General features: G+C 41.3%; 1 protein-coding gene across 3 annotated transcripts in view; it reads left to right on the forward strand.

Annotated features, from left to right (window-relative positions):
- The window catches only part of mib1 (MIB E3 ubiquitin protein ligase 1), an 85,750-nt gene that overhangs the window by 14,808 nt on the left and 58,589 nt on the right, over positions 1–12,353 (forward strand). For all 3 annotated transcript variants that reach the window (XM_023977273.2, XM_023977274.2, XM_023977275.2), the window contains exons 3-9: positions 1,110–1,239; positions 4,286–4,390; positions 8,575–8,641; positions 9,117–9,321; positions 9,542–9,728; positions 11,212–11,356; positions 11,549–11,682. In XM_023977273.2, coding sequence (XP_023833041.1) covers positions 1,110–1,239; positions 4,286–4,390; positions 8,575–8,641; positions 9,117–9,321; positions 9,542–9,728; positions 11,212–11,356; positions 11,549–11,682 — 973 coding nt within the window. The remainder of the gene's footprint in view (positions 1–1,109; positions 1,240–4,285; positions 4,391–8,574; positions 8,642–9,116; positions 9,322–9,541; positions 9,729–11,211; positions 11,357–11,548; positions 11,683–12,353) is intronic.

Below are 12,353 nucleotides of genomic sequence, written 5' to 3' on the forward strand. Positions count from 1 at the left end.
CGACCGAGAGAGTGCCTTTCTTGTTTACATTTTATATTGACAACGTTATTGTCCGATTGAAATATTATCGATTATTTAGGCTAAAAACAACCTGAGGATTGAATATAAACATCGTTTGACATGTTTATATGAACTTTACGGATACAATTAGAATTTTTTTGTCTGCCTGTTTTGACTGCGTTTGAGCTTGTGGATTACTGAAGAAAACGCGCAAACAAAACAGAGGTTTTTGGATATAAAGAGACTTTATCGAACAAAAGGAACATTTATTGAGTAAATGAATGTGTGCTGAGTGCAACCATATGAAGATCATCAAAGGTAAGGGATTAATTTTATCTCTATTTCTGACTTGTGTAACTCTTCTACTTGGCTGGTTACAGTTTGTAATGATTTGTCTGCTGGGCTATGTTCTCAAATAATTGTAAGGTATGCTTTCGCTGTAAAGCATTTTTTAAATCTGACACCGTGGTTTGGATTCACAAGAAGTTAATCTTTAAACCTATGTAAAATATGTTTTGTTTTCAGAATTTTTATAATGAGTATTTCTGTATTTGAATTTGGCGCCCAGCAGTTTCACTGGCTGTTGAAGAGGTGGGACGCTAACGTCTCACGTACCCAAGAGAGGTTAAGTTGTCTAGCTGAAATGTTGTTACTCTTTGAAATGACTGCTGGATCCACACAGCAGACATTGTGGGTTAGTTTAGGAATGCTGTGTTGGATGTATAGCGCAACATTTTACGTGGCGTCATTACGTCATGCACCTACGTTATATAGGTTTTGCACATCGGCATTAAACTAGGCCGATTCCAATCTGTTTACCGATGTATCGTGCATCCCTAGTCCAGTTCTTGAAAAGGTCTAAAATGGCATATCAACATTTATTTTTGGCTAATAACAGTGAATGAACATTTCAATGACTGAAATAGATTGACTAACACATGAACTGCATGATTTGCTCGTAGGTCTTTCAATACCACAATAAATAAATGGCCAACTTTATCCAGTATTGGTTATATATTTCCAACCTTCACATCCATCAAATGACAACTACTATTATTCACCCACTAAGTCAGTAAAATAAACGTAGATGTGCATGTCTATTTTGACAGAGTCTTGTTGGAGTCTCGCCGTAAGTCGAAGAAGATCACAGCCCGAGGCATCTTCACCGGTGGCCGGGTGGTGAGAGGAGTGGACTGGCAGTGGGAGGATCAGGATGGAGGCAACGGAAGGAGAGGAAAGGTACTCGTTCTGTTGCAAAACATATAACGTGTAAAAAAAAATATCTGTATATAATTTGCTACGTTGTGACCATTTAATCATGACCCTGTACCTTGTTCAGTAGGGCATGCTGAAGGAAAATGTTTAGCAATTTAAGACGGAAATCTGTGTTCTTATTGGACCGCCAATAAGATTTTTGCTAAATTTTGCTGCCTGCTGTAGATGACTAAGGCTTCTCATCAAATATGAAATCTATTACTATGTCTATTTGGGATTTTATTAGGATCCCCTTTTGCGGTTGAGTAAGCCGCAGCTACTCTTCCTGTGGTCCACACAGAACATGAAACTTGACATAATACAGAACATTAATGAACAGTAATAGACAAGAACAGCTCAAGGACAGAACTACATATTTTTTTTAAAAATGGCGCACAGCCTACATATCAATACATACACACAAGATGACTAAGTTAAATAGGGGAGAGGCGTTGTGCTGTGAGGTGTTGCTGTATCTGATGTTTGAAACCAGGTTTCCTGTTCATTTGGTTTCCTGTTCATAGGCCTATATGTTTTGATAAGGTTTGTATCTTAACTAAAGTGGCCAAATAACTTCTTAAAATTAAGCACATTAATCCGCTTTACAACAGGTGTAGAGCCTAACTGGCATGCAAAACTGTATGCAACGCGTTAGTTTCACGCTTGGGAAGAATTTTCACCATAAAAATGTAAATTCTTTTAATAATAAAAGCGTTACATGCATAATCATATTTGTGGTCAKTTTTGATAATGGTGTTTTTCTGCTAATGGAACATTCGCGCTTAAAGCCTATACTGCCCGTGTGCGCATTGCTGTGCTTATAATGTGAAAAAATAACCCCATAGTTAAACAAAATGTTAAGCTAAATGTTCTGTCCTGTTGCGTCAGCCTCATTGCTTAACATTTTTAAAAYTTATGCTAGTGGTTGTATAATTTTGGGATCTATTGCATCCCACAAATGTCCCAAACTATGTTTGGAATATTTATTTCTCTAATAGAATAGGTCAACTTTTGTGCTATGGGGGATAGCAGATTGACATTGGCTAGTGCTTTTGCTGTTCGTTAGGCCTACTCATCTTGTTGGCTGACAAAGTACATGTGGACAGTTCCTATATCTTCAATATGCACCTCGGAATTGGATAAGGACACTCGCAGTTGCGTCCCCGATTTTAACGAGAATTTTATCTTTAAAATGGTGCCTAATACTTGTATGTTTGAGAAATTTGATTTATGAGATTTATGTTTTGTATTTGGCMCCCTGCAATTTTATTGGCTGTTGGCGAGTCCTAGACAGGTTAAGTGTTATAGACTTTAAAATAGATACAATTCCTGGTTTTCTACAGAACTTGAGCATATCTTTGGAATCATTGATTATACTCAGCAAGAAATACTCAGCTTAGATCACTTTCAACTGCTACATATTTTCTGAATATATAACTTTCAGGGTTCAGACCAGGTAATAGTACCATCTCTGCTACTTCTATGGTTTTAAATGTCATAAATTGTTTAGATACAAAGAAACACTGGGCTGCCCTCATTTCTTTTATTTCTTCACTTACCTATTGTTCTCCTAATACCTTTTTTTTATTTTTAGAAATTGCACTGTTGGTTAGAGCCTATAAGTAAGCATTTCACTGTAAGGTCTACACACCTGTTGTATTCGGCGCACGTGACAAATAAACTTTTTGATTTGATTTCATTGACCTGTCCAAGGTATTCGACACTGCATCACACCTTACTTATTCAGAAACTCTCTATGCTTGGCTTAGATCGGGCTGCTTGTAGRTTGTTTGAGAATTATTTTAAAACAGAACAGTGTGTACTTACTGATGGTGTTAAATCAGGATTTTTAGAAATAACAAAAGGTGTCCCGCAGGGTTTGACTCTTGGTCCAGTTCCTTTCAGTATTTATATTAATAGCATTGGTCTATCTGTACAAAACTGTAACTGTCATCTGRGTACAGATGAAATTGTATATGCTACTGACCRTACGGCAGCTCAGGCTCTGACTCTTCAATCTGCTTTTACTACCTTGCAGGAAGCCTTGGTTGACCTGAAATTGGTACTAAATGCTGGTAAAACCAAYTACATGTTATTTTCCAAATAATGTAACTGATGATTTGTGCATAAGTACGTTAGATGGTCCATCCATTGATCGTATCCCGCCTCTAAATATCTGGGCATCTGGATTGACGAAAAGCTATCTTTTTAAAAGCATGTTGACGAGTTTGTCAAGAAATTAAGAATTATGTTGGGCTTCTTCTATAGGAATAGGGCTTGCCTTTCATTAAATAGTAGATTACAGATAATTCAGTCTACATTTATTCCTGTTATAGATTATGGTGATATTATATACATGAATGCAGCTACCAGTGTTTTGAAGCCCTTGGACGTAATGTATCATAGCACACTTCATTCTATATAATCTGACAGTTTTGACATTCACCACTGCATCCTTTATCATGAAGTTGGTTGGACTTTGCTAAAAACACACAGGTCACTTCATTATTCTGTTTTTGTTTCTAAAGCCTTACTCAATAAACTACCAATTTACTTAACATTATTGTTGAAATATAGAAACACAGATTACAACACTAGGTCACAGGGTTGGTAAAATATATTTTCATTTATTTATAGATAAAAAAATAAGTATTAAAATAACATTGTGGCTTTATACAGAGGGTACCACTACCAAGTCAATGTGCAGGGGTAGAGGTTAATCAAGGTCATTTACATGTAGGTAGGGGTAAAGTGACTTTGCATAGATAATACACCGCAAGTAGCAGCAGTGTAAAAACGAAGGGGGTGTCAATGTAAATAGTCCCGTGGCCATATTATTAAATGACATATCATGATATTTGTGACATTATTTGTTGATGTGCCAGAAACACACAGAATACATTTCACATTATAGCCAACAGATTGTTAACCAAGAGGCATGCCTTTTTAGAATTATTCTTAGATTGGAATGCCTTGGCTAACTCATTGACTCTCTTTTCATCTCTCCTCTTCTCTACTTCTTCCTCCCCAGGTGACAGAGATCCAGGACTGGAGTGCAGCCAGCCCCCACAGTGCAGCCTACGTCCTCTGGGACAATGGGGCCAAGAACCTCTACAGAGTGGGCTTCGAGGGGATGGTGAGTAAAGCAACACACACACAAAATATCAGGTGTTCTTTGTTTGAACACTGAGCTGGGGGTCTTTCTTGTCCTGCCAGGCCTTTGTAGTGGATAGCCACGCAGCCAGCCAGCAGCCAGAGCCCCATTGTGGCAGGCAGCTGGAAGGAGGGAGGGAATCTACATGAGAAAAGCAATCTGTTCCCTTCTTTCTTTGTGGAAGAGGGTGAACACAGAGGTCAGCTTCAGGGGGAGGAGGAGGAGTCTTAAGGTCCCAAAGAGCCACAAATGACAGGCAGTGTGCTGATTGGTGGAGAACACTCCTGCTTTTTTATGAACGCTGACAATCGGAGAGCTGGTTTATGTAACAGATTTGTCCTTTGTTATTTGAATATGTCTGGTAGGATTGAGGGGTTGAGGTAGACGACATCTGCTTCTGGATTAACTAAAGCATGGATTATATATGCTGCTCCCCCCAAAATAATGAAAAACCACAGCCTCTGTGGCCAAACTGACCAAATCCATCTGTTATACGYTATATATTGATGTCCTGGTCATTGGCCAACCTGGCTGTTATGTAATCTGTTACTTTGTACGCTTTGTAACTTTTTCCAGACACACTRAATATTATTATTATTGAAAATCAAAGACTACAAACAAGCACTGTGGACATGGTGAAAAACAATGCATTTTTGTGCACATTATCAATGTATTTTCACTTTTTTACTGAGTAGTTTGGTTCAAATACAGTTGAAGTCGGAAGTTTACACACACTTAGGTTTGAGTCATAAACTTCAACCACTCCACAAATTTCTTGTGAACAAATTATAGTTTTGGCAAGTCGGTTAGGACATCTACTTMGCGCATGACAAGTAATTTTCCAACAATTGTTTACAYACAGATTATTTCACTTATAATTCACTGTATCACAATTCCAGTGGGTCAGAAGTTTACATACACTAAATTGACTGTGCCTTTAACCAAATACATTTAAACTCAGTTTTTCACAACTCCTGCCATTTAATCCTTGTAAAAATTCCCTGTCTTAGGTCAGTTAGGATCACCAATTTATTTTAAGAATGTGAAATGTCAGAATAATAGTAGAGAGAATGATTTATTTCGGCTTATTTCTTTCATCACATTCCCATTGAGTCAGAAGTTTACATACTAATTGAGTGTATTTGGTAGCATTGCCTTTAAATTGTTTAACTTGGGTCAAACGTTTTAGGTAGCCTTCCACAAGCTTCCCACAATAAGTTAGGTGAATTTTGGCCCATTCCTCCTGACAGAGCTGGTGTAAATGAGTCAGGTTTGTAGGCCTCCTTGCTCGCGCACGCTTTTACAGTTCTGCCCACAAATCTTCTATAGGATTGAGGTCAGGGCTTTGTGATGGCCACTCCAACACACTGACTTTGTTGTCCTTAAGCCATTTTGCCACAACTTTGGAAGTATGCTTGGGGTCATTGTCCATTTGGAAGACCCATTTGTGACCAAGCTTTAACTTCCTGACTGATGTCTTGAAATGATGCTTCAATATATCCACATAATTTTCCTGCCTCATGYTGCCATCTATTTTGAGAAGTGCACCAGTCCCTCCTGCAGCAAAGCACCCCTACAACATGATGCTGCCACCCCCGTGCTCCGTGCAAGCCTCCCCCTTCTTCCTCCAAACATAACGATGGTCATTATGGCCAAACAGTTCTATTTTTGTTTCATCGGACCAGAGGACAAAAAGTACGATATTTGTCCCCATGTGCAGTTGCKAACCYTAGTCTGGCTTTTTTATGGCYGTTTTGGAGCAGTGGCTTCTTCCTTGCTGAGCGGCCTTTCAGGTTATGTCGATATAGGACTCGTTTTACTGTGGATATAAATACTTTTGTACCTGTTTCCTCCAGGATCTTCACAAGGTCCTTTGCTGTTGTTCTGGGATTGATTTGCACTTTTCGCACCAACGTATATTCATCTCTAGGAGACAGGACGCGTCTCCTCCCCGAGCAGTATGACGGCTGCGTGGTCCCATGGTGTTTATACTTCCGTACTATTGTTTGTACAGATGAACGTGGTACCTTCACGCGTTCGGAAATTGCTCCCAAGGATGAACCAGACTTGTCGTCTACAATTTTTTTTCTGAAGTCTTGGCTGATTTATTTAGATTTTCCTATGATGTCAAGCAAAGAGGCATAGTTTGAAGGTAGGCCTTGAAATACATCCACAGGTACACCTCCAATTGACTCAAATTATGTCAATTAGCCTATCAGAAGCTTCTAAAGCCATGACATCATTTCCAAGCTGTTTAACTTCTTACGGGTGCGTGGGATGGTAGCGTCCCACCTGGCCAACATCCAGTGAAATTGCAGAGCGCGAAATTCAAAAATGTAACATTCTTGAAAATGTGTTATACATCAAAATAAAGCTTAACTTCTCGTTAATCCAGCCGCCGTATCAGATTTCAAAAGGGCTTTACGGCGAAAGCAAACCATTCGATTATCTGAGGACAGCACCCTGCATACCTGACGGCGGCTGGATTAACAAGAAGTTAAGAAGAAGTTAAGCTTTATTTTGATYTATAACACATATATTTTCAAGAATGTWAKATTTTTGAATTTCGCGTGAAAATCATATTTCAACCAGGCAGGTGTGACACAAAAGTCAGAAATAGCGATATAAAAAATGCCTTACCTTTGATCTTCTTCTGTTGGCACTCCAAAAGGTCCCAGTTACATCACAAATGGTCGTTTTGTTCGATAATATCCTTCTTTATATCCATAAAAACTCAGTTTAGCTGGCGCGCTTCAGTCAATAATCCACTCAGTTTCCCTCCATCAAAATGCATATAAAATTAATCCCAAACGTTACTAATAAACTTTTCCAAACAAGTCAAACAACGTTTATAACAACGCTTAGGTATCCTAATACGCAAATAAACGATCAATTTTAAGACCGAGAATAGTATGTTCATTACCGGAGATAAATAAGAAAGAACGCGCTTTCCTCCACACGCTTGGAAACACTACAACCAAAATGGGAGCCACCTAGAAAAACTACAATTTCTGGGTCATTTTTCCAAAAACTAGCTTGAAACTCTTTCTAAAGACTGACATCTAGTGGAAGCCCTAGGAACTGCACTTTGGGAGGACTTGGGCTTATAATTATAGTACTAGCCATTGAAAATAGTGGTAAGCCAAATGTTTTTTTTTGGGGGGGGGGGGGTTTGTCCTCTGGGTTTCGCCTGCCATATCAGTTCTGATATACTCACAGACATACATTTTAACAGTTTTAGAAACTTTAGAGTGTTTTCTATCVAAATCTACCAATTATATGCATATCCTAGCTTCTGGGCCTGCGTAACAGGCAGTTTACTTTGGGCACACTTTTTATCCGGATGTCAAAATACTGCCCCCTACCCCAGAGAGGTTCAGGTGTATGTAAACTTCCGACTTCAACTGTAGCACCAAAATGCCACCGTCTGGTCTCTTGACTTTCCTCTCCTTTTTCCTTTCTCTGCGCTTCATTTAGTTTGTCTGCCTTTTTAATTAGTTTTAAAAACGAATTACACCCTACATACTCAATAGAGTACATGCCATATACGCACTCGAATAAGACCTTAGGTTTTTGTCCAATGTAGAGTTTTCTAGTATCGACTTGAAATGTAAGAATATTCCACGTAAGACACGCATGGGGAGTTTTCTTTTTTCCTTTGTTTTTTACACATCTGTTTTGTGCAAAATGACATCAAAAAGACCACCAAGTTTGTTGATTTCACACATCCTATAAACACTGTGCATCCCAAATTGCACCCTATTCCCTTTATGGTGCGCTATGTTGACCAAAAGTAGGGCACTATGTAGGGAATATGGGGCAATTTGGGGGCGCAACCACTGTTAGTGAACCCTGCTCTGTCAGAGGAGCAGTATGGCTGTCTGCTCTGCACTGCCTTGTAGTCAACATGGCTGCCCTCTGTCTGAAAGTGGATGCCCATCTGCATCTGTCATTTCAAATTATATGATGCTGTTCTTTCCTTGCTGAGCCAGAGCCCTGAGGGTAATGCATTTGTTGCCACCCTGTCCTAACTTTAACACAATGTCACACGGCATGTCACTGCAGTGTGATTTTACTCTAACGTCGTTGTTAATCTGCTGTACTTCTAATAGATTGAATTAAGCAGATCATTAGCTGATGCTTATTTCCCTGTCTCTCCCTTTCAGTCGGATTTGAAATGTGTCCAGGATGCCAAAGGAGGCTCTTTTTACAGAGACCACTGCCCTGTTCTAGGTGAGTACAGTACTCATGAGCCGTGTCACTACGCCGTAATTATTGCACCAATACTTCCACAGCACAGTGTTCTGCAGTGGAGTCCAAGGGCATCAGGAGCACGTCTCTGCCTGMCTGCTGTTACTGGTAGTGTCCACTAGGTGGCATCATCACACCAATGCAAGCAGTATCAGGCTGCATGGAGACAGCCCGGGTGCAGTCACAGGCCACACTGGCACAGCGTTTCCACAATCTCAAGGATTGTGTCTTCTCTCAGATTCTCCTGGCCAGTGATACCTAGGTTTTGTTTAGCAGCACTGCAGCAACCAAATTAACTCGTGTAGTTTAATACAAGTAATCAAAAAAGACTATCTGTGATCTGYTTTGTCCACCCTATTTTATCTTAGTGAGACTAACCTACATAAATAAAGGTGAAATAAAGTAAATAAATAAGAATGTGTAACCAGTATGTATTCCACCTGCCCTCGCCCCGCAGGTGAGCAGAATGGCAACAGAAACCCAGGCGGTTTGCAGATCGGAGACCTGGTCAACATCGACCTGGACCTGGAAATAGTCCAGTCCCTGCAGCACGGCCACGGAGGCTGGACAGACGGTATGTTCGAGACTCTCACCACCACCGGTACCGTGTGTGGCATCGACGAGGACCACGACATTGTGGTGCAGTACCCCAGTGGGAACAGGTAAGCTCTATCAGGTCATAATTCAGGCCTAGTTAAATTAAGGTTCAATAAAATATTAAAGACCAGTACACAAGCACAGTTCTGTCATAACACAACAACTTCTGTCATAAGAGTAGGACATGGACTTAACCTATTTGGCCTAATGAAAGATATTTATGACACTGTAATTTCGATGTTGTAGGTGCCACCTCAAAGTGTATCTGTGTGTGTCTGTGTCCAGGTGGACGTTCAACCCTGCGGTGCTGACCAAGGCCAACGTGGTGCGTAGTGGGGAAGGTGTTGCGGCGGGGGCAGAGGGAGGCAGCTCCCAGTTCCTGGTGGGAGACCTGGTCCAGATCTGCTACGACATCGACCGCATCAAGCTGCTGCAGAGAGGCCATGGGGAGTGGGCTGAGGCCATGCTGCCAGTAAGACACCCATGGGGAGTGGGCTGAGGCCATGTGTCTGTAAGACGCGCATGGGGAGTGGGCTGAGGCCATGTGTCTGTAAGACGCGCATGGGGAGTGGGCTGAGGCCATGCTGCCTGTAAGACGCGCATGGGAGTGGGCTGAGGCCATGCTGCCTGTAAGACGCGCATGGGGAGTGGGAGCTGAGGCCATGCTGCCTGTAAGACGCGCATTGGGGAGTGGGCTGGAGCCATGCTGCCTGTAAGACGCGCATGGGGAGTGGGCTGAGGCCATGCTGCCTGTAAGACGCGCATGGGGAGTGGGCTGAGGCCATGCTGCCTGTAAGACGCGCATGGGGAGTGGGCTGAGGCCATGCTGCCTGTAAGACACACATGCGTTTCCTTTGTCAGCAAAACATCCTTTTTTTCCCACCTCTCATCTGCTACGTAACAAGGACTGTATCACCTGGGTGTATGTCATGACTACTAAGCCCTAAAATCCGTTCATTGGTACCTACTGTTTTTGCTGCTGCTCCCCTTCTCCCGTTGCCCTTAGCTCGCCCCCTCAGTTTTGAGTGTTCACGGGAGGCTCCTTGAGTGGGACTGATGTCCCGATTCAACTTTAAGCTAGGTCTAGTACCTTTTCAGCTCTTTAGTTGACTCTCCAAACGGAGTGAATCGAGTTGCAGACTTGCTAGTGAGTGGTATTCAAATTACACATGACGCTCTGCAACACTAGGCTGGAAAAGTTTGTGTAGGAAAGATGGCTGCCAATGAAGCAATGTATTGGTCATGCATTCTAATTTGTATACTAGTGTTTACATATTGTAACGACGTGTTAGTCTGTTTCAATATCCACGTTAGCATAGTACTCAGAATGCATTCCTGAGTAGAATAAATGTATCTAGTATGCTGGAGACCGTGGATATTGCAAAGTAGCCTCAGTCGTATCAAAGAACAGCGAGACAGCCACAAAATGCCTTTCCTTTCCTTGCTCAAACACTTGACGGACATCAACAAGGTCCCAGATAATTGGCTGTGTAGATGAGAAATAAGTCTGGCTCTCACTCAGCCCTTCAACTGCCCTTTGAATGAATAATCAGAACAGTGCTATAGACTCATCTGTGATTACGCTTTCCTGTCATGTTTTTGGAAAGGAAGGGCTGTGTCTGTTTCTGAAATGGGAACGAATGGCTTTGTAGAAACTAAATACACAGATGCGCATCTCTTTTTGGTCTGTTCCCCCTCAAATTGTATTTGTTTTCTATACCTTGGTTATATCGCAGATAATTTAACTTCCCTGTGTAAGAGGCACTAGAATTCTGAAAGGAGGTTCAGAATTCCCTTCAATAATATTTGGTACTTAACTAATTTTTTTTTCCTTCATCAGAGCTCTTTAGAGAGAAACTAACAATGAATCTCTTAACAATATGGTATGTTTATGTTCTTTTGAGATTGCTATAGCATTTTTTATTACAATGTAATGAATGTATTGTTTTCCTCAGACCCTGGGCAAGGTGGGCCGCGTGCAGCAGATCTACTCTGACAGCGACCTGAAGGTGGAGGTATGTGGAACGTCATGGACCTATAACCCTGCTGCCGTCACCAAGGTGGCCCCCACTGGCTCTGCTGTCACCAACGCCTCCGGAGGTAGTCAGAACACACACATTTACACAGAGTGTACACACCGATACATGAACCAATATTTTTTCCCATATCTACTACTAGCCTGTTTATTAGTGGGCATGCACATACACTGACCCCTCTTACACACCACACACAATCTTCACTCCTTGGACCTAGAAGATGACCCCCATGTAACATTGTTGTGTGTGTGTGTAGAGCGTTTGTCTCAGCTGCTGAAGAAGCTGTTTGAGACCCAGGAGTCGGGTGATGTCAATGAGGAACTGGTCAAAGCAGCAGCCAATGGAGACCTGGCCAAGGTGGAGGACATCCTCAAGAGACCTGACGTGGACGTAAGTGTTCTCTTCATTCAACACAGCTTCAAGCTTGGTAGGTGTCTATCATAATTTAGTCCCATGGCGCATCCCCCCCCCTCCCCGAAGATATATTTATTGGTAATTGAGATGGCAAAATGATGATATGAAGACATTACTCCAGGGCACAGTTCATCCTTAAGAGTCCATTGACGCAGTGGTGCAGCCATCTATACTGAACAAAAATATAAATGCAACAATTTCAACGATTTTATTGGAGACATCTTCTCATTCAAAGGTTTCTTAATTTATTATATTTTCTACATTGTAGAATAATAGTGAAGACATCAACACTATGAAATAACACATAGGCACATAATAACACATTATTCTATCGATGACAGCTTTGCACACTCTTGGCATTCTTTCAACCAGCTTCATGAGGTAGTCACCTGGAATTAATTCTAAATAACAGGTGTGCCTTGTTAAATAGTGGAATGTCTTTAATGTGTTTGAGCAAATTAGTTGTATTGTGACATGGTAGGGGTGGTATACAGAAGATAGCCCTATTTGGTAAAAGACCAAGTCCATAATATGGCAAGAACAGCTCAAATAAGCAAAGATAAACGACAGTCCCTCATGACTTTAAGACATGAAGGTCAGTAAATCTGGATAATTTCAAGAACTTTGAAAGTTTCAAGTGCAGTCGC

Source organism: Salvelinus sp. IW2-2015, linkage group LG32 (genome assembly GCF_002910315.2).
Source record: "Salvelinus sp. IW2-2015 linkage group LG32, ASM291031v2, whole genome shotgun sequence".
NCBI lineage: Eukaryota > Metazoa > Chordata > Actinopteri > Salmoniformes > Salmonidae > Salvelinus > Salvelinus sp. IW2-2015.